Genomic DNA, 20,675 nt, shown 5'->3' with positions numbered 1-20,675 from the left:
TGCTTGCTGGGGAGCTGGACCCAACTTTCTCTTGTGAAGTTGCTTTTCTGTTATATATTAAAAGGACAATGGGGTCACAAACCAATGTTCAAAGACAAGAGATTGCTCTCGATGCATGTAATGGTACAGGGCCACGTCCAGATCCCAGGGCTCTATGGGGATGCAGGACCAGGACCCTGCATTGCTGGGGAGGCAGCGTGGACCTCACTTATCACTTATCTAAGCACCATGGAGCTCCCTGTGGTATCTGCACAGCAGATGGGCGAGAATCGCTGCAGACTGGCAGCTGCTCCCGGGTCCTTTCCATGCTGACAGCCCTGGGCCTCTGTCATTACAAAAATCAGTCTTCCTTAGAGTGCCACAGCTGTAAGATAAATTTGGACATGTGATTACTAATGGTAGGTTAAATACAAAAGGATTTCAGTTTCCAGATTCAGCGGATGTAACCTCCTGACAGACTAGCGGGACAGCAGGCTGGAAACACCATCCGTCTAGCTGCTAAGGATCGAAACAAGCTCCTCCTCAGTCCTGGGTGGCTCTGGCTGAAGCTGCAGTTTTCACTTCCCCCACGTAAAACTGCGAGAAGGTTTGGATCAAAGAACCTACTCTGGTCCATGCGCACCCTGCAGGCAGCACAGCGGGCGCAGACAGAGCCCAGAGGCTTCAGCTCCCTCATACCATACAAAATTCCCTGCTGCCCACAGATCAGCAGCACACGACCCACCGGTGCCCGGCCAGAACACGCGATTTTGGAGCCCTCCATGGATACTGGCTTTGCTGACATGCAGTATGGTGTCCTACTGTGTGCCACAGACTAGGTTGAGCATCAGAGAGCTCTACTTATTTTCTGCCATCTGTGCTATTTCTGTTGGCCGCCATTAAAGCTGGATGCAGCAACTGAGTCTGGCACAGAAGCGCCAATGTTTCCAATCCGCTCTTGAACTGGGGCTGCACGAAAGAGTCATTAGATGCCTGCACATCCTCCAAATCAGGTGAACACAGACTGTGATCAACCGGGAGACACCCCAGGTCAGATCAAAGCTTTGGTGAAACCGTGGGCAGGAGGATAGGAAGTCTCTTAGAAAAAACTGCGCTAAGACACAGCTCCATTACCATTAAGATGTTCAGTCTCTCTCTCAGCTATACCAGCTGTATTGTAAAATTGCAAAAAACGCCCTCCGCGCTCTCACCACACATTTGAGGCGGTAAAAAAAAAAACAAACTCTGAGAAAATGATCTGATGCCTGAAAGCCAAAAGCATGCTTTGGCACGTGTAAGAAAAGGTCAGCCGCCTCTAACGGCAAAGCAACCACAGGTGAAGGCAGAAATGGCTCCTCAGAGGGAAACATTGCGAAACCACAGTAAGCCACACAACTGAGCAACACCTCTCCTTTGCTGATGGCAAACCGTTGCAAGAAGATATTCAAATGTTTTTCTTTTTAGGGAAAACCCCTAGAAGCTTCAAGAGGTAAGATAAAGTCACCCTGGGACAAAGCAGCCCTACGATCCAGGGAGTCCCTGCTGAGGGGACAGTTTTCAACTCAGTGCCCAGCCGCTCTCTGCATCACTCCGAGGACGGCTGCCTTGATCCCCAAAAAGCACCAAAACCAGGCAGTTGTCAGAGCTGGCCTCCCACCCCGTCACACACCGACCGTAATCGAAACGCCCGGAGGCTCAGAGGAGGAAGGAGGGGGAGGCAATCTCTGTGTCCTCGGTGAATGTAACTCTGCATCAAAACTATACAAGAGAGCAATTTTTAAATTTCTCTAGGTATTTCTCTAGGAAGAGGTCTCACTGCTTACTAAGCCACTACTCAGAAAATTATTCACAGGTACCATTAAAACATTATAAGAAACGCCCTAAAATCTTTACAGCACAACTAATCCTATGCCTGTTCTTAACAAAAACCAGTACTTTGAAGATGACATTATGAAATAAAAAGACCAGAAAGATTGGAAATATATTCCATTAAAGGTTTCAACCTTTTTTCTCACATTGTCCTGATTTCAGACTTTCAGCCAGCACTAAAACACATGCAATTGACTCAAACCACTAACATACTGATAAAACCCTGCATCTCCTGCGTGTGAGCTGAACACTTGTACCTTTACAGCGGGGATATCTCCTGAGGACACCCAGACCATGCCAAAACCCCTTCAGCTCAGACCTCAAAGCCCTACCGCCCTGAAATCTGGCCAGGAGAGGAACAAGTACTGTCATCCTACCGTGAAAGCTGCCCTGGCATTTCTCATCTACGGCAAGTACTTCTTATGCCAAACAGCAGGGATTTCTCACCAGTGAGCTGAGAGACTGAAGACAAAAAGTCAGCAAGAACAAAGCAGCAATTTAGACTGGAGCGGAAACATGCACTGATGCCTTCCCTGTCTCCCAAACTGTTGGTAAAGCCAGGCACAGCTGAATCTTTTCTGAGATTACTTTTGCTAAAAAACCTATATTATTTACTGTGTGGACTCTTGCATGATAATTTTATTAAAGGGTTGCTGAGGAAGGACTACCAGCAGTACTTTGCACTCTCTGCTTTGAAGATCTGTGCATTTCTCATGCGTGTCAATCAGTATAGTGGTTTTATACCCAATTACAAACAGTAAATTCTGCCTCCACTAGAAGAGCTGGTAGTTTCTGCATCTGAAGATAACCATACACATACATGTGCCGTGGGGAAATTCACTTGGCGAGGCTGTCTGTCCTGCAACCTGGGATTAAGTCGCACTTGCAGAAAAAGGTGACTTTCTATTTGTAGAGTTATTTAGCGATACCAATAAAAACTATGGCCTTCTTGTTCCAGGGGTTATATACCAACATATTCAACATAATTATCGCAAAGGCACCAAGAGCTGCATCGCTCTAGTAGCCATGCTTTATAATCACTGCAGCAAGACTAATTAGCAGAGAGCTACGTTCGCAGATATACTGCTTCAATACCTTAGCTACCTTGTTTAGTAAATGACGGTTGATACCTCTAAACACAACTATATTGTGAAATATTAAAAAAAAACCCCATATATATCCCCAGAGGGTAGCAAGAGACAGCCAGCTCGTGTTATTTCAAACTCTGTCACTTGAACAGCAGCCTGTTACCCTTACACAGACATCAACATTAATCGGAGCTTACAATAAAAAAAGAAAAAGAAAGTAATGTAGTAATGTTGACACGTCAAAGGTCGAATTCTGTAATCTGGCAAACATGCAAGGTTTCCACCTCTTTGTAATAAGGGGTCAAAATCTGGTCCTCGTTTTGGACCTTCTGCTGCCGTTCAACATTGAACCCTCCTTCAAACCACCTTGCAATCAGTTCTTTCTTTCTGACTTCCTTCCTCGCCTACTGATTTCCTCCACAGTCATCTCTGACACTTCCCTTGCACTTTTTTAGCTTTCAGATTTCCTCTGAGGACCAAGTGGCTCAAGTACAAGACCCTTATGCTCTAAATTACACTGCCAGCAGAGCTAAAAATGTCTGTTTTCCAGACAATCTGCGGCAGTCGGATATAAGCCTGGCTGGATGTTAGCAAAAACACTAAAACACCACAATAGGTTAGAGTGATACTGTCTAGTTAAATCTGTATCATTTATAAGGTCTCCCTACTACCTAAATAATAAATATCAGCATCTGGAAACACCTGCATTTTTTATGTTCTGAGGAGGTATAAACAGGTGACTTAACTTAAACAGTTAATGTGTAACAAGCCATTTGATAACTACAACTGTTTGTCCAACAACCTGAAAAAAAAAGAAAGACAGAAACTGACACCTTGAGCTTGCAGGAAATAGCCCTATGAGTTTTGAGGACTTTTTTTTTTAACCTACTTTTGTGGCCCTCCTGTAAAGCAAATATAATTTATTACTAATCTCGCAGAAAGAGCCTGAAGTTTTTTCCCCTCCCTCTCTGCAAAAAGTTGCCTTGTTTGTGTCTCTGCCCTGTAACAAACAAGAAGATAAATGAGACATTTATGCCAAAGTAATCATTCTAAATCTGTTGTTTTGACCTCTAAGCCAAATTTTCTGCATTACATGCCAGTGGCTCAGATAAAACAGTACATTTTTTTTCCTGACAACTCAACCCTGTAAAGTATGCGTAGCTCTGCTCAACAAACTGTTCTATCGTTTATCTCTGAACATATGTGTATCAGGAACCAGAGGGTGTAGGAAATTTGGCACCATAAGGTATCAACCCCCCTCCCCTCCTTAGACCCTCTTGGTTTTCTGTATCTGGGAAACTAATGCACATTTGGACACAAATCCAACTGCAAGCAAAATTAGAAATTCTCACTAAAATGAAAACAGCGGGACAGTGGATATAAATATCTGGAGGACAATATGCTTTACCTTAATAGGTAATTTTGCATATTTTATTTATTGGAGCGGAGATATTCAGCGTTCCACCAGAGCAGAAATTTTAGGTTTGAAATCACGAGCAACCTTGACTTCTCAAAGACAAGATTGTACTGGATGGTGTCCAAGATGAACTCCACTTGACCTTAAAAGCACTGCTTACTTTTCAGCTGGAAACCAGAGTTTCCACATAGGCTGCTCAAGACGTGCTTTGCAGCTAAACAGACAACACCGTCCGGGCAAATATTTATTTTTCTGGCAGATAAAATGGCCTCATCATATTTACTGCAGCAACACAGATGACAGCAAGCCTGCAGAGAGGCACGCGCTCTCTCTGGTAAGGACAGGGCTGTGTGCCCTTCATTCCTCTTGCGGCCGATGGTCCGGGGGACTGGGAAATGACCTCGGTCTGCGAAAGGGGGGATTCCCCTCGGGTACATTTCCTCCCTGAGTGCAGGGCAGGACAGCATGTACCACCCCAGGCATCAGTTAAGCAGCTGCAATGCAAAGAGGCTTGATGAATCAGAAAGTCAGCCCAGCTATGGTTTTAGCAGCCCAGCAAGCCAGGCGGCAAAGCCCACTGCTGGGGGAGGAAATACAAACGCCCTCCCAAGCCCCTGGAGCAAACAACTCCTGCACGAAGGGCCCTGCAGGCCACAGCGGCAGCGCAGGAAACCTCCCCCTGTACTGCAGGGTTTCTTGTGAGCCTTGCCACTTGTAGACGTACGTGCACGTGAGGGAAACACCGCTACTGCCGAGGCCTCCCTCCGGCGCCGCTCTCCTTCGAGTCCCACGCCACCACACACTCTCCTCTCCATCCATCCCTGCCGGCCACCGCTGCATCCAGCTCCCATCTTAGTACGTCCGCTGCCCCAGTGGGAAGGACTTGAGCTTTCACGAGTAATTACTCTCCTGCACATAACAAGCCGAAACAGGCTCTCGCTTATACTCCTGTGGCTTCCATTCCCCTTTTTTATCTCATATGGAAATACAGCATTTTCTACTCAGAGAAATATTATTACCACTCCCCTCTTTTTTTTTTTTTTTTTAAACTAGCATTTTTACTAGCTTTTTTGTCACTTTCCATTTGAAATCCTTTGCTCCAGCACATCTCCATAGACATTCCTCAGTTACAGCCTGGGTAAGAAAGAAAATGAGCTTCGCTTTGCTAAACTTACTTTTTTTCCATCTTTCTAAGTCTCACCTGACACCCAAACCTTTTCATCTTGTATTGGAAACCTCTGGAAAGGGTTGCCTTTTAGAATAAGCAGCAAATAGCTATTCTTTCAGCCCTCACCAACCCACCTCATTAGAAATGGGATTAAGCTATTTTTTAACCCAACACAAACAAACATAAACGGAAGTACCACTGATATCTCTGCAACCACAAGTACCTCTCTAGCGCGGGTCTCCAAATAAAGATGGTAAAATCCGTTCTAAAAGGAGGATCGAAAGTGTTTCTTTCAAAAGCACCAGTTGCACAGTAGTAATTTTAGAAATTTAAGACAGGTCGAACCTGCTGCTGGATTACTTTTAACAGAAGCTTTGTGTGCAAGGGCAGTTTGGAGGCCACCCAGCCACGGAGGGTGAGAGGTCCCTGAAGCAAAGCTCTGACTGCCAGGAACCCTCTCTGCAGGAGAAGATTTTGAATTAATTTATGAGCGGACAAAAGAATGAGCTGCTGACTTCTGAGCCTTTACGAAACTGCCACCACACGCAAACACCACTTTTTCTTTTCAGTTTTCCCATCTTCAGTCAGATGACGGTGAAATGCTCTACTGAAAATATAGGTGAGTCAAGGCAGTTGGTGTCAGACAGCTGGGAAATGAGCAGAGTTCAAGGTTCAGCTATTATTAAAAAGCACACGCATCTCTCTATATTTATTCCCACTTTACACCTCCAAATAAAACACATGCAGTCCTGATGAGTTTACAACTCCAAATACAACGCAGGAGAAAAATCCTAAGACTCATCTGGGAAAACCAAACTGATATATACAAAAGCACCAGAAGGATTATTATTATTTTTTCTGCCACCACATATAGAGCTACATTTCTAAAAATATGCTACTAACCCTAGAGTTAAACATAACGAAATAGAAAAACCACTGTCTTACAAACACAGCCACAATTTGAAATTAAGCAGCACGCGGTTCCTCACCCCAGCTCCATTACAGATCTCCTTGAAAAGCCGCTCAGGAGGATCCATACATTGCAGCAAGCTTGATGTGTGGGTCTGATACGTGGCAGGGAGCTCAGCGGGGCCAGCCGAACTATTTACCCTACTTCCCGGGCAGATTTCGCAGGGCTCGCCATCGCTACTCCCAGCCTGATACCTCTGGCACAATAACCAGCTCCCTCCCTGCAATAACCAGAAATCAAGTCGGCAGAGACATGTCCCTCGTCTCGGGGCATGGCTGCATTTCTCCAGAGAAAGAACAAGAAAGGTGTGTAACCTGGGTCATTCATGCACTCAGAGGCTTTGACCGCACGTCCCTCAGAAGGGCAAAACGAGTACAGGTAACGCACGCAGTGAAAACGGGACCGACCGTGCAGCAGCTCCATCTGAAAAGGTGTCTCCGGCGCTCGCAGAGCCCGCTGCCGATACTCGCGCCCTGCCTGCGCCCTCGGCACGGCGGCTCTCCCTGGGGTCCGCAGACTGAAAGGCCAGAATGGCTGGAAAGTCTGACATGACAAATAAACAACCCCTAAATGCCAGCTAAGGCATATTCACTGCCACTTTGAAAAAATACTCTTATGAGTAAGAAAATATAGCTGTAATGGAGAGACAGCGGAATGAAAACAACCGTCCCCCATACCAGAACACAGACCTAAAATATCTTTTCTACATGCCTTGCAAGAACCCATTCAAAAACAAATAGCAACCACCACCACCAAGACATACAACTGCGGCAGACTCCAGCTGGCAGATAATTCAATAATCACCTCCTTTTTTTCCCCCTTTGCACCAGAAAAACATTAAGCCGAAGAGTTTGCGCCAGGGCCCTGCTCCGGCAGCACCGACAGCAGGCCAGGCAGGGGGTACTCACTGCAGGCTCCGCAGGTGAAGCAGCCATCGTGGTAGAGGTTGCCCATGGCCTGGCAAGCCTGGTTTGCTCCGTACACCCCCTTGCTGCACTTCACGCAGGTGCCTGGAAGAAAGAGAGGGAGACAGAGGTCAGAAGCGGGACCCGGCGGGGTGGCAGGGCTCGCTGGCTGGGTGACCACACCTGTAATTCAGCATGGTGGCTCGGCAGCTTAGGCGGGGCGGTCCATTGTAGCCACAAGATGTAGGTGACATCGGTGTCACCCACCCCGAGAGATGCTGTTAACAGTGGGCAGGACAGTCACCAAGCCCCCACGGCGAAAGCCTTTTGCAAAGAAGTAAACTGGACAACAGCAGCCCTGTTTGTCTACAGTAACATCTCCCTCCTTCACCCATTCATTCCCACAAATTTTATATACATTTAAAATCACCTCATGACTCTCCCAAAAGCCTGGGTGGTAGTAAGTGGTGCTCACGGCTGTTCGCAGACCAACAGTTTCTGCTACTTACTGCACAAAATAAGCTTGTTGGTTGCAACCGGTGTGAGGAAAACACACTTCTTCACTCAGCCCCTTTAAATCTTCATCGATTTCAGACCCCGCTCACGTCTGCTGAAGGCCGTAAGGATTTCCCACTGAAACAGAGCTAAACTGACTACCTGGAACCTACCTCTCTTCCCTCAGTCAGCCACATCTGAACAGAGAGACCCAACGTAGGCGCTACCTACAGACCATGTATCCTGCCCAGACGTTCTTCTCGTCTCTTGCAGGACAAGGCAAGAAAGAAGTCAGTTTTAAGGAGAGGACACCTGGTGGCAGTGGCACCACCAGCCAAGAGGGGCTTACTCTCAGGTGGCCCATGGGGTGAAGGAGAGCCAGGGCCAGCACACACGGTCAACTTCTGGCTATAAGCTGTCCCAAGTGCAAGTCCAAGCTGCTCCTCGCACCCAGGCCTTCCTGCCACCACCATCACCTAAAGACCAGGGTCAGCTCTGGAGCTCCAGAGGAGGGAGAAAATGACTGCGCTCGGCTGTTCAGCCCAACCTCTTGCTACAGCCAGCACAGCCAAGCACACTTCCACCTGCACCCACCCCAGTGTGGAGCTCCAACCCAAAACCCAAGCCAGGCAGAGAGCGTTGGGTGAGGAGTTCCACCTCATGAGGAAGCTGCTGGGACCGTCCAGGCACAGACCTGCCTGACTGAGGCTGGAAACAGCAGCAATGGGGCAGATGCACAGTGGTAGTGGTGGTGGGGAGGGACCACAGGGAGAAGACTTCAGCGCTGCAAGTTCACAAAGGGTGTTGTGTGTTCACCTAGGGCTTCTCAAATCTCACCACATTTCCACATAAAACTATTTTGATAACGAAGTAAGAAATGACAACTGAGTTTCATGCGCTTGACGGCATCTGCTAGCAGGACCTGCTCCCTCCACCTGGCAGGGAGAAACGCAGCGAGGCCACCCAAAACCACTATTAGTGGCTGGGGAGAGAAAGTCCTTGTCCAAGGAAAATGACACAGCAAGCCAATTTACTTTCTTCAGGCATTACCCTGTGATTGTGACAGACTGGTTTTAAAGCAGCATCACCATTTAACTACCTCTAAATGAGCAACTTCAACCTAGATCTACCCAAAAAGGGCAGTGTGAAGGACAAACAGAAGATGTGTCTCTGCTCCTCAGCGACCCTGCAGATGTGACTTTGCCCCCAGGTCTCTCCTTCCACTGCTGCTCCGACTATTAAACTCCCTGGGGCAGGGACTGTTGGTCACGTCTTGCTCCTACTGGCCCAAGAAGAGGGATAGCATCATCTTGCTGGAAATCCTTAGTCATGCTGTGGTTAACAAAAATTCACTTCTTTCGGGGCCCCGCAAGCTCTGGAGTAATTGGAAAGGTCTGGTGAAAGTTAGGAAGAAACCCAAAGTACTTACGACAGCGCTGAAAAGTAACTCCCAACGCTGGCAGCACCATGCTGGCAGTCCCAGGGTGGTTAAGAATTTCTTCCCGCAGCCGATAGCTGCGGCCATCAATTTTCACACTACAGGGTTAAAAATGCTCAGGAACCCTTTGCAGTAGCGCACACAGGGCTGCTGAAAAGCAGATATTTTATTTTCCCAGAGCAGACCTGGCTCTCTGTGCTGCAGCTGCCCGCGTGCATTCAACTGCACGCTGAAAGCTGTCCTAGCGCTGCTCCAAGACCCACTGCACTCAGAGCCAGAGTCCAAACTGACACAAACCTGGAGAGAAGGCTGCAGAGAATAATTAGTTACTCTGTTTTGTCCAAATCTGACCTGAACTGAAATGCTAGCTTGGCTGTGGGCCCACCCCAGCACGCAGTCTGGCACCAAGTTAGTAAAACTTGCTGGTTCTTTTCGAACCAAGCGGATTTATCTCAGCTATTTATTGAAAGAAACATTTTAAGAAAGCAAAAGATAAATCATGCAGGCATTACAAAAAAAAAAAGAAGAAAAAAGAAAATAAAAGACAAGACAAAGATAAGAAAATTTGGCTTTTCAAATGGATGTGTTCTCCCAGGAACGCGTACGTTCAGCAGCTGCCTGAGATGCTGTGCAATCATCTGACACAAGAGCTAACAGCTACCTTGCAAAATTCCCTCTCGACTACAGTGATGCCGAGTGGAAAGTTTTGAGAGCAGAAAACCTGGTGATTTTGCTGCTCAAAGCCTTCTTTCCACGACATTCACCAGGCTTTCCACAGAACCGATGTATTTATTGCACTGCAAGTGCTGCATTTTCCCCTTTTCCGTGCCAAAGAGCGGCTGCTCCAGAAAAAATCACCAGCTCTGACTTCCTCCTTTCCAGAAAGCAGCTGGGTGACACTGAATATGGATGAGCAGCAAGAAGAAGCAGGAGGCAGAAGGCACAGCAGCCGCGTGCAGGCACGGTGCACGGTGAAGATGCTGGCAGGCATCTAAAGCCACTATAAAATACTCTAACGCAAATCCCACGGAGGGCAGAAATTGCCCCTACTGTCTCCTGTCCATCCCATTTAAGGTTCAGAGCATAGGCACTGCCCAGGTTTTCCCCAAAGGGACAGACAGTCCGGCCAGATCCTGCAGGAGCTGCCCGGGCTCCCGCATCCGTACCCAAACCTTCCTCCACCTCCCGCCCCTCGAGAGCTCCTACCATCCTTCCCCCTTTCTTTCAGTATGTGCTCCATTTCATCCCCTGCTTAACCCTTTTGACCACTTCTTTAAATATTTAGGCCCTTAAAACATGGAAAATAAAGTCATAGAATGAAAGGGCTTTTAAAATAAATTGACAATGTTGTCTGTAAAAACTATAACGTGCTAAATTACCCAACTATGTAATAACCAGCCATGATATAAATATTCATAGATTTCCCGTGGCAAGGCTGACAATTGAAAAATGGCATTACGGCAAATCTGTGTACAGTTTCTGCTTTTACTTATATCTGCTAAATCTTACTTGAAAGCCAATTAAGTCTCAGTAGCTATTGGAATCATTCTAGAAATAACTCTTTGCTTCTTCCAAATATAATAGTCTGAAGTATTTTAAGAAACATACTTGAGCCTTCATCTTTGACTCTCAGCACACCTGGCCTGAAAGGGGAAAAAAAGGTGATTTTTATTGATTTTTTGCTTTCCACTTTTGTTTTTTTGCCGCTCACTCCCCGCTGCCACGATGATCCTGTTCTTTCGGCTTAGGCTACGCAAAGAAAAAGCAATACCTGTTGCTGACAGCGGCCAGTCGCCGAGCTCGGCAACACATGTGCGAAGCCAGCCTGATGGATGGCAGCGCAGCACAGGCCACATCCAACCCCATCCCGCCGCCAAACGGGCTCCGCGCCCTGCTCCACGCCAGCTCCGACGACTCTTTCCCGAAAGAGTGCTGAGCGTGCTTTCTGCTAGCCAGGGCGTAGAGTTAAAATGTCAGCAGCATCATTCCAACCTCACATGCTGCTGACTCTAGTCAGCAGCTCAGGGTAATTTTCTGGGCATAACGCAGCATTTAGCAAAAACTTCTGTTCTCAGATCGAAGCAGAGGGATCCCGAGTATCCACAGCTCAGCGAGACGCCCGGTTCCTGCACTCGGTTACTTTGCCACACGTAACCAGCACTTATGCAAGCGTCAATCTGAGCAGACATCCCCTCCAAAATTATGGCTTTTAACCTGAGACGGCGTTATTAAGACGTTATGAAGGAGAAATGAAAGGTTTCTCTTTCACGAGCAGGATGACAAGCCCAAAGCACCGCACATGCGCAGCGCCGGTAAATTCACGCTCCAGCGCACCGGCAGAATGGTGGCCAGATTTGGAAAGGGAAAGGCTGGAAATTGCTGATTTCGGCTCAATTTCTGCCGGCAGGGCAGCCGGGCCCCTGACAACAAAGAAATCTCTGTTCCCTTTCGCATCACGCAGCAAGCAACCGCCTGCGCCGCAGCTGAGCGCCTGAACAAAGGGACCTTTGGGGCAGAGCTGGGACCGAAAACATGCCCTGTAAGCCACGTCCCGGCGCTCGCCGTACTCCATCTCGGCACTGCAAACCAGAAGAAGGGCTGCCACCAGGAACGGCTTCAGCTCATGATATCAAACAGGTCCGATGCAGACCTCAAAGGCTGTCAGAAATGAAAACGAAACCGGTGCCCAGTCTGAAATGTCAGTCCCACCATCAAAGTTCAACAACTGCATTTCCATTTACTACCGGACTCAAAGCCTCTATAGATGTTTTTTCCTCTAAGTGTTGCTATTTCACGCTCACCAGAAGGAGCTCAGTAACTTACTATATCCCACTCGCTAAAAATTCAATGCAAACCATGCTGAACAACAGCATTTTCTGGGACTGGTCAGTATGATTTATTTCCACGTGCCAGACATCATCCATCTACAAACCAAGAACAGAGTCGTGGGTTTTTCCAGCAGCATTCCCCTTCTTTTCAGCAGCATTCCTGCTCTTAGCAGCATCCAGGACAGCCAAGCTTTTCTACACGTGCTCCTGGTTGGGTTTGCTAAGACTGTCACTTAATTTTAGAGGGTCAAATGTGTTGCTGTGCTGCTTCAGTGGTGAAGCAGCCTTTCCACGTCCTGGTACCTCCCATAACATCTTTCCTATCTGCCCAGACACGCACGTGGCTAATCCAGAAGTAGACCCTGCTGCCTCTCGACAGAAGCTGTACCTACACGAGGGTCCTCCCCTCCTCCCCATCAGAGTGGAAAGGGGAAAAAGGCCAAGAGCTTTCCTCTTACCTTGTTCCCCTTTCCCGCTCTGACGGGGAGGACCCTTGTGAAGGTACAGCTTCTGTGTTTCCGACCCACCTATTTATTCCAGGAGAACCAAGTCCTCCACTTACACACACATTTTTCAAAGAGCATCTGCTGAAAAAAAAAGACTTCACCTTGTCACACCCAACGTGATGCTCAGTTCTTCAGGTTTTACTTCAGACCTTCTCCAGAACCCGATGCCAGCCCCTGTGGCTCACCTTAACCAAGTCATTCCTACATCAAACTCTAAATTAGACATACTGCGTGCCTCGCTATGCTGTTATCCACTACTGTGCAATCGCGCTTGCCAGAGAGTTGACTTCAAGGAGATCTGGAGGCCCGTGTGAGATCGAGTGCCTGGAAAAGGCAGTCTGGTCCCATTCACCACTGGGTATCATCACTCGTATCAGCCCCACGTTGTCACTCAGTGGTAGCAAAGATGGGCAGGTCCTTCCTGCCCAAAGAACCACAGAGCTGGTAAATGCAATTTTTCTGTACTGTTTTTGCATGCCATGTTCTTGACCCCTGACTTTGCTGTAGACAGTCATGTACACACTGCCAGCGAAGTACCAAATGCCATCAAACTCACATCAGCGACATTTTAAGTACCTTACAGCGATGTCAGAGATTACGTTAACTCCGGTGCCAAATTGTCCTGGTTCCAGGTTAACTCCTGGGATAGAGTTAATTTTCTTTCTAGTGCTGTGTTTTGGGTTCGGTATGAGAAGAATGTTGATGGCGTATTGATGTTCTAGATGTTCCTAAGTGGTGCTTGCACTAGTCAAGGACTCTTCAGCTTCCCATACTCCGCTGGGTGCACAGGAAGCAGGGAGGGAGCATAGCTGGGACAGCTAGCCCAGCTGGCCAATGAGGTATTCCATACCATATGATGTCATGCGCAGTATATACACTAGGAGGTGTGGTCCGGGAAGGGGGGATCGCGGCTCGGGACAGGCTGGGGTCGTCAGTCGGCGGGTGGTGAGCAGTTGCATTGTGCACCGCCTGCTTTGTATATTCTATTGTTGTTGTTGTTGTTATTATTACTACTGTTCTACTTTGTTCTATTTCAATTATTAAACTGTTTTTATCTCAACCCACAAGTTTTCCCTCTTTTGCCTTCCTGATTCTCTCCCCCATCCTACCGGAGGGTGGCGGGGTGAGCGAGCGGCTGTGTGGCGTTTAATTGCTGGCTAGGGTTAAACCATGACACAAATGAATGAGGCTCCTTATTCCTTACAGTCCCCACTGCCACAGTATCCTAGCTGAAAGACCTATTGATCCTCTGCCTCAACTCCTTCCTTTTTCTTTCCTTTTGGCACAGATTTTTCCTTAGCTTGCAAACCCAGCTGAGCTCCCCAGAGAAAGGGAGGAGAAGCGCATACTGCTGTCATCTTGAAGAGCCATATCCCAGGCAAATACTTACTTGCTTGGTTCCTTGCAGTGAGATAAGCTTTGCAATCTGCACACACCCACTAGTCCACATGCCCTGATCCTTCCCGCTTTCCTTGTTCCACCAGGACCCGCCTCACCCTGTCTCCCCCTCCTCTCTGCTGCAGGGAGGCATCTCCTTCCAGCCGTGGTGTTCTCCCAGGAGTAGGCAGCGAGGGATGCCTCCACTCATTCCCAGTGGAAACAACGCCATTATCATAACCCATGTATAAAACAAACCTCAGCAGAACTTCTGTTTTGACCAGAAATTCTCCACTCAGCAGCCCTGAAATTATTCTTGTTGCCGCCGAAGCATCCTGCTGCACCATCAGCAGGGTTTGGTAAAATCTGCAGGTGTGTACAACCTTAAAGTTAAATGAATTGCGGTTTCGGCAGTGGTAAAACACTTCACTATACACAAGACTTTGAAAGGGAGCTGCTGGCCTTCGAGCTGATCACACCTATTCAAAGGTGCTGGGGTTCCAGGTCTCCAGCCAAGTTTCAGCGACTCGGCTACTGCTCTGCTTCTGCCAAGGGGAAAAGAAATCTGCAGACTTCGCTACGAGATCTTCTCTGCCCGACTGCTGGGAAGCATCCCAGTATTTTGCTGCAAAACAAGATGCCTGGGGCCCTCCTAAAATACCTGCAGCTTATCAGCTCTGCTCTAAATAATAATAGGAAGCCAGAACTCAACACCTAACAAATATTTATAACAAGAAAACCATTTGTAAAAATTGTTTTAAAAAAAGCTCTTGGTAAGGGTGTAGATAGTCTCCATCAGATGGAGATTTCCATCTGGCTATATGAAATAAGCACTGGTAAAAACGTGATGCTACACGTTACACCTCTGAAAGCATCCATCTGTGCCTGCAGACCAAGGAACTGCATGGTACCACAGGTTCTGCTAAAATGAATGGCAAAACCTCCCTGCAGACCCCAACGCCTCTCAGCCTCTCCCCTACCAAGTTCCAGGCAGTGCAGGCAGACGCTCGGTTTGGTTGTGCATCTGCCCGGCTCTCACCTGAAAACTTGTCCTGCGCCAGTCCTCGAAATGGTGCCACCTCACCTAACCCAAAACATCTGCATTGCGCTGGGTGGTGCTAGTGGAGGAGGTGCAACTCCTCCAGTCACTCCTGTTTAATTAATCTTCCTGTTCACCAAGTGGAGATGAAGGCTGGTGCATCCAAAGGAACACCACGGAAAGTCAGTGGGATTCAGGCACCTCACTCCTGGAGGTTTCCTGGAAACAGCAGACCAAAAACCTGAATACAACCTAAGGTGGCTTCCAGCGACACCTCCTGGGACGTCAGGCCCCTTCTTTGCTGCATGGGAACCAGCATCGCCAGGGAGCAATTTCAGGATTTCCCTCCCCAAGCGTTAAGACTTGGGTGATACCTGAGACTCCCTATCTCCTCCTCGAAAGCCCACATAAATCAAGTCAGCACTTCAAAAGCACTCTTGGAGAACCCAAATTCCTCCAGAGAGACGTGCAGCCCATGCTGCTCAAACACAGGCCACTATTTAAAAAAAGAAAATTCTTGGCTTTGTTTGCTTCTTTCCTTTCACTTACTATACATACTCTGAGCAGACAAACGGATTTTGTACAGCAAGCTGGTGCTGACAGATAACCATACTGTCTGTTACTCCCCAGCAGAGCATCCTACCTATGTTATGCCTAGTCCATAGCTTATCCTTTCCTAGGCTTTCATTTACAAAGGTTCGCTTTCACATAGTGAAGGAAAAAGCAGCTCCTTTTCTGTGATCAGAATAAATTGTTCATGATAAATATCTGGTCCAGACAGAGACAGACTGAGGGACTGTATGTTACCAAGACAGACAGACCCATCTTAAAAAATCTCCTTGTTACAAAAGTGGCACCCAAAATTAGGAGAGCTGAAAGCACTTTAGATAAAACACTTTGGTCATCTGCAGCTCAGTCCTGGTTTCATTTCCTGCCTCCGATGTACTGCAAAGCTGCTGCATTAGACTTTTCTTCACTGGGGGAAAGTCTGCAACAAAAAAGATATGTTTGATCTGTTGATCAAAACTGTTGATCCTTTTTATCTATTGCATACAAGTATTTACTTTCCATCCTACAGTTTGCTAGCTTGAGGGTAGCGAATAGCAAAGATGATAGATTCAGAAGACCAGCTGGGTCCTTTCTTCCTCCAAAGGAAGTAAGGTAACTGTGAAAAAATGAAAATAAAAGTAGAAAAAAAGGGGGAGGAGGCCCAGAATTAAAATACCTCAAGACTTGCCCCATCCTGCTCCTTGGTCCTCCATGGGGCAGATTTGCCGAGCCTTCCTCCACAGAACTGAGGAGTGACTCTGCCGTGACTGCATCCTTTTGTTTTTCCCTCTCCCTCTCCTCCGTCACTCTCCTCCTTCCCCAGTTTCTCAGATACTACATCCTGGTGTAAAACCTCCTGCCAGGAGTACATCAAAAGACCTCACTGTGGATCAGGCAGCCTCCATCTCTCCTCCGTCACCGGGGCTCACCGGTAACTCAGCGGCCAGACCAGCAGGACTCTCCGTGCTGCCAGAATTACTCCTGCTTCACTATGAATTTCCTGCAGGACGAAAGCCTCCCCCTGGCGCTATCCCCTATTTGGTGACAAAAATGTAAAAATAATCTAACCACCGGCTAGGTCCCTCTGCTTTCTCACCCCAGCCCCAAGCACATTTTGGACGAGGTATGATCCAGCTGGTTTACTTGCACCGTGAGGAGAAGAGGCACGCAGCAGGGTCTGTTGAAGAGACCCCTGACACCTCTCCAGTGGGAGCTGAATGCCGCCTCCAGCAAAATATTCCCATTTTTGAGCATTGTCTCCCACGAGACTGTTGTCCCAACCCCATCTTCATTATCAACTCCTTTGTCACAGCATTCAGCCCCCCCACAACGAGGCTCCCTGAGCTCATTCAAACCACGCGCTGCCCGCACGGGACGGAAAGCACCAAAACATGTTTCCAGGCCAAAACGCTCCACGTACAGCAACTCGACACATCACTTTTCTGCGTCAGACTAAAAACTCGTCTGCCCTGCCACAAGGCTGAATCCAGTTTCAGACACTGAGATAAATAATCCCAGCACAGCCCTCTGAGGGCAAGTGCCACCGCCTGATGCCAAGAAACACATTTTGTTATGCAATTTGCAACTGAGCACTCGGTGGTCCCTCCAGCTACGTCCCCGAAGCATGGTGTGAAGCCTGTGGTTGCCCCTGTGTGTGCAGACCACCGCTGAGCCACCTACCCACCCCACTGGGCAGGACCCTGTGCAACGGCACCTGCGCAGCCTGAGATGCAAACCTTTCCTCTGCACCAGGCTGACGAGTTTAATCTGTCCCTGCTTCTACTTCTGTGACCGTGGGTCTAAAATCATGAGGAAAATCCATACTAGACCTGCTCCCACCATTCGCTAAATTAACCCCGGAGTTCTCAGCCTTCCCAGCAACTTCAGGTTTCCTTCTCCCAAAAGCTGAACGCTGTCATCTGCTATTAAATTGCAAAGTGGCACGGCAGGGAAAGGAAACGCTCGATTTGCCCCTGACCTTCTGCCATCACGGGGTAGTAAATTGGTTTAATCCAGCAGGACATTTAATACTCTCATTGGGAGATCCTCGCATGTAAGCTGTCCCTTTCCACTGCCCAAGTGCCAGCGATAACCTCTGGTGGTGGTCTGGACTACTCGCGGACCTGAAATTTAGGGAGGAATGTGCCTACCGCCTGTTTTTCTGCCTTCCGTCTTCAGGATGCACTGATCCTTTCAGAGCTGACGGGTGCCAGCACCTGGGGGCAGGGGGAAATCCTGGCAAGTTTGGGAAACCACCACCCTTCCCATCCCCAAGCAACTCCTCTTCAAGAGATCCCACAAGCACGCCCGGCCATGGCCACCTCCATGGGAGGTACCACCAAGCCTCCCCTGAGCTCTGTGCCCTTCTCTGTGCCCGCAGAGTACGCAGGCGCGACTCCTCTGCAGGCTGGACGGCTGCCTTCCCGCTCACACGTGGTCGGGCAGCGTACTTTTAAGAAACAGAGAACCAGGAATACTGTCAAGAAAAGTTAAGTGCCTCCCTGCCACCAATGAAGGGCACTTCAAAAGATGCTGCTCCAGCTTCTTTTCAGCGCTGTCCTCCCCAAAGCTGCTAAACTACCTTTGCTTCAAAATTTAAGAGGTAGGATTAAAGAAAAAAGTGTCACAGGAGGAAGAGCCTCCAGTCCCTGTGATAAATAAAAGTTAAATAACAAAAAAAACCCTGAGCAACTGAAAAAGTATAACCAAGCAGGCATACGGAGACACACAACCCTGCGGGTGCAAACCCTGCAATGGCACTTTGCAACGAACCCTTTTCACACCGACTGGTGGACTGCCTCCTTACCAAAGTAATCCGCCTTCGGCCGAGCATCCATCTCCTGCTCCAGGCGCTGGGTCAGTGCCTCCAGCTTCAGCTCAGCCACCGACGGCCCTTGCTCTGGCTGCGGAAGGAGGGTCTGGCAGGGCAGCTTCACCTTTGCCGCGCTGGAGCCCTCCGGGTGCCCGGTGTCCGACCGCGGGCCACTCGCGCCCTCCGGGAAAAGCGGCTGTGGAGCATCCAAAGCCGTCGGCCCGCGCGAGGCCAGGCGTGAGGAACCCAGCTCGGGGCTCGCGCCGCTGCCATTGGGCCGGTGGTTTTGACCATGGGCCACAAAGTGCCCGGCTGGGCCTGGGTAGGCGGCGGCGTGCTGGTAGTCCACGCTCGGGGCGGCAGGCACGGAGCTGGAGGGGAAGGACAGTGGGACGCCCTGGTACCACAGCTGGCTGCCGTTCCCTCCGGCCCTGGGACCGCAAGCGTCAGCAGGGCCTGAAAACCCCCGGGCGGGCTGCACCGAGGGGGCCGAGAAGGAGGAGGACCTCTGCTGTGGCAGGGCCCCCAGCGCTCCCTCCTCCGTCCCCGTCAAGGGTGCCGGGGGGGTCCGGGCATGCGAGAAGGAGGAGGACCTCTGCCCGGCTGGCGTCGGGTCGCGGCCCCCGCCACCCCGCCTGCCCTCACTGCCGTTCTCCTGCCCTCCGCGGCAGGGCTGGGGGTCACCGGAGCTCCCGGCCTGCTGCTCCCCGCGCCCCGCACCAGGCCGCGAGCCCCCCGTTCTGGGGATCCTGTCGGGCTCCGCTTCCCAGCCCCGGCGCCCGGCCTGGCTCGCCGGGACCTCGGCACGCATCCCGCTCTCGCCGAAGCCATGCTCCCCTCCCTCATACGGCCTCGCGCGCGGCCCCTCGGCGGCGGAGGCCGGGGGCGGCTTGGCACCCCGTGCTGGCGGCGGGCTGGGCCGGGGGGCATTGAAGGCAGCCCCTCCGTTCAGGGTGGCCATCAGCATCTCCTCCTGCTGCTGTTGCTGCTGCTGCTGGAGGTGGATCTTGGCCATTTTGGTGGCGAAGACCCGCCTGGTCTCCTCAAACTCGGGGTTGTTGCCGGCAGCTTTGTCCACCCGAAAGAGACCGTCCTTGGAGGCCTCGTACATGTTGAGGTCTTCGATGAACTTGCTGGCTTCCAGACCCAGGTCGTCGTACTTATCCATCCCGCCCGGCTTAGCGGGCTGACCCCCGCCTTCCTCCTCCTCCTCCTCCTCCTCCTTCCCGCCGGGCTCAGGGCGCTGCCGGCCGCGGCGGCCGCTCCGTCCCGCCGCGCCGTCTCACTCCCGCCGCGCCCGTCCCCGGCGGGGGCGGGGCTGGGGGCGGAGCCAGGAGGCGGGGGGCGGGCGCGGACGCCCCCGCCCCCCGCCTCCTGGCTCCGCCCCCAGCCCCGCCCCCGCGCTGCGCGAAGCCGCCGCTCGTCACCAGTCAAGGGTGGTTGCGTGTGCGGGCGACCGAGAGACGTCACGTGCGGGGCTAAAGACGTAACGCGCGCAAGTAGCGCGCTGCATCCAGCATAGGCGGTGTCAGATATCGCTTGGAAAGGGGCCAGATAAGGCAGCTCTCGGAAAGGGGGTTGCGCGCGGGGATTAAAGTCGCCCGTATGATGCAAGGAGGGTGTTTCTCCTCCTCTCCTCCAGATAATGCTCCTTTTCTCATCACATTCCCCTGAAGAATTGGCGTGCCAGCCCTAAAACCCTCGTGAAAAACCCGTGTGAAAAGTCGCCGCCACCCATCGTGACAAAACAGCCCCCCCTCCACAAAAAACTATTCGGAAAAATCTCATGCTGTAACTGCCGTACCAATTAGTCGTCATAGTAGGAAATTGTACGGCTTTTCTTAATATAGATATATTTTACATTGTATGCTGCATAGTCACACTTAAGCGAGCATGACTAAAGGATCTCAGCTCATTGCAAGGAGAAGGAGACCCCCCACCCTGAAGAATAAAGGATACCCCTGGACGCCCAAGGTAACAGCATCCCAGCCCCTCCAACACCTCCGTGAAACCCCCCCGTTACCTGGCATCATAGACAAGTAACTGCAGCAAGACCAGTTCCAGGGATATTTAGATCAAGAAAGAAGCAGACGGATGATGACATCATAAAATTACAGTTGCTTTGCAAAACAGTGGCATGTGTGTCTTAGCAGCGATTGGTCAAATCATGTGTACCTGAAGGCTTGAAAGGTATAAGAACCGTGTGTAAAACTGCATTCGGGTGCCCCAGCGTGA

The 20,675-nt window shown here is 49.9% G+C and overlaps 1 protein-coding gene across 5 annotated transcripts in view; it reads right to left on the bottom strand.

Moving 5' to 3' along the window:
* Positions 1-19,640, bottom strand: part of LIMD1 (LIM domain containing 1) — a 35,557-nt gene extending 15,917 nt beyond the window's left edge. For all 5 annotated transcript variants that reach the window (XR_012672590.1, XR_012672588.1, XR_012672589.1 and 2 more), the window contains exons 1-2: positions 18,435-19,640; positions 7,400-7,501 (exon numbers count right to left, since the gene is read on the bottom strand). Coding sequence is in view for 1 of the 5 variants with exons in the window: in XM_075143220.1 (XP_074999321.1) it covers positions 7,400-7,501; positions 18,435-19,608 (1,276 nt within the window). In the remaining 4 variants the exon portion in view is untranslated. The remainder of the gene's footprint in view (positions 1-7,399; positions 7,502-18,434) is intronic.
* Between the last annotated feature and the right edge of the window lie 1,035 nt (positions 19,641-20,675).

This window comes from Calonectris borealis, chromosome 2 (genome assembly GCF_964195595.1).
Source record: "Calonectris borealis chromosome 2, bCalBor7.hap1.2, whole genome shotgun sequence".
Classification (NCBI taxonomy): domain Eukaryota; kingdom Metazoa; phylum Chordata; class Aves; order Procellariiformes; family Procellariidae; genus Calonectris; species Calonectris borealis.
The sequence above is the reverse complement of the archived record's forward strand: the minus strand, read 5'-3'. Positions and strand labels throughout refer to the sequence as shown.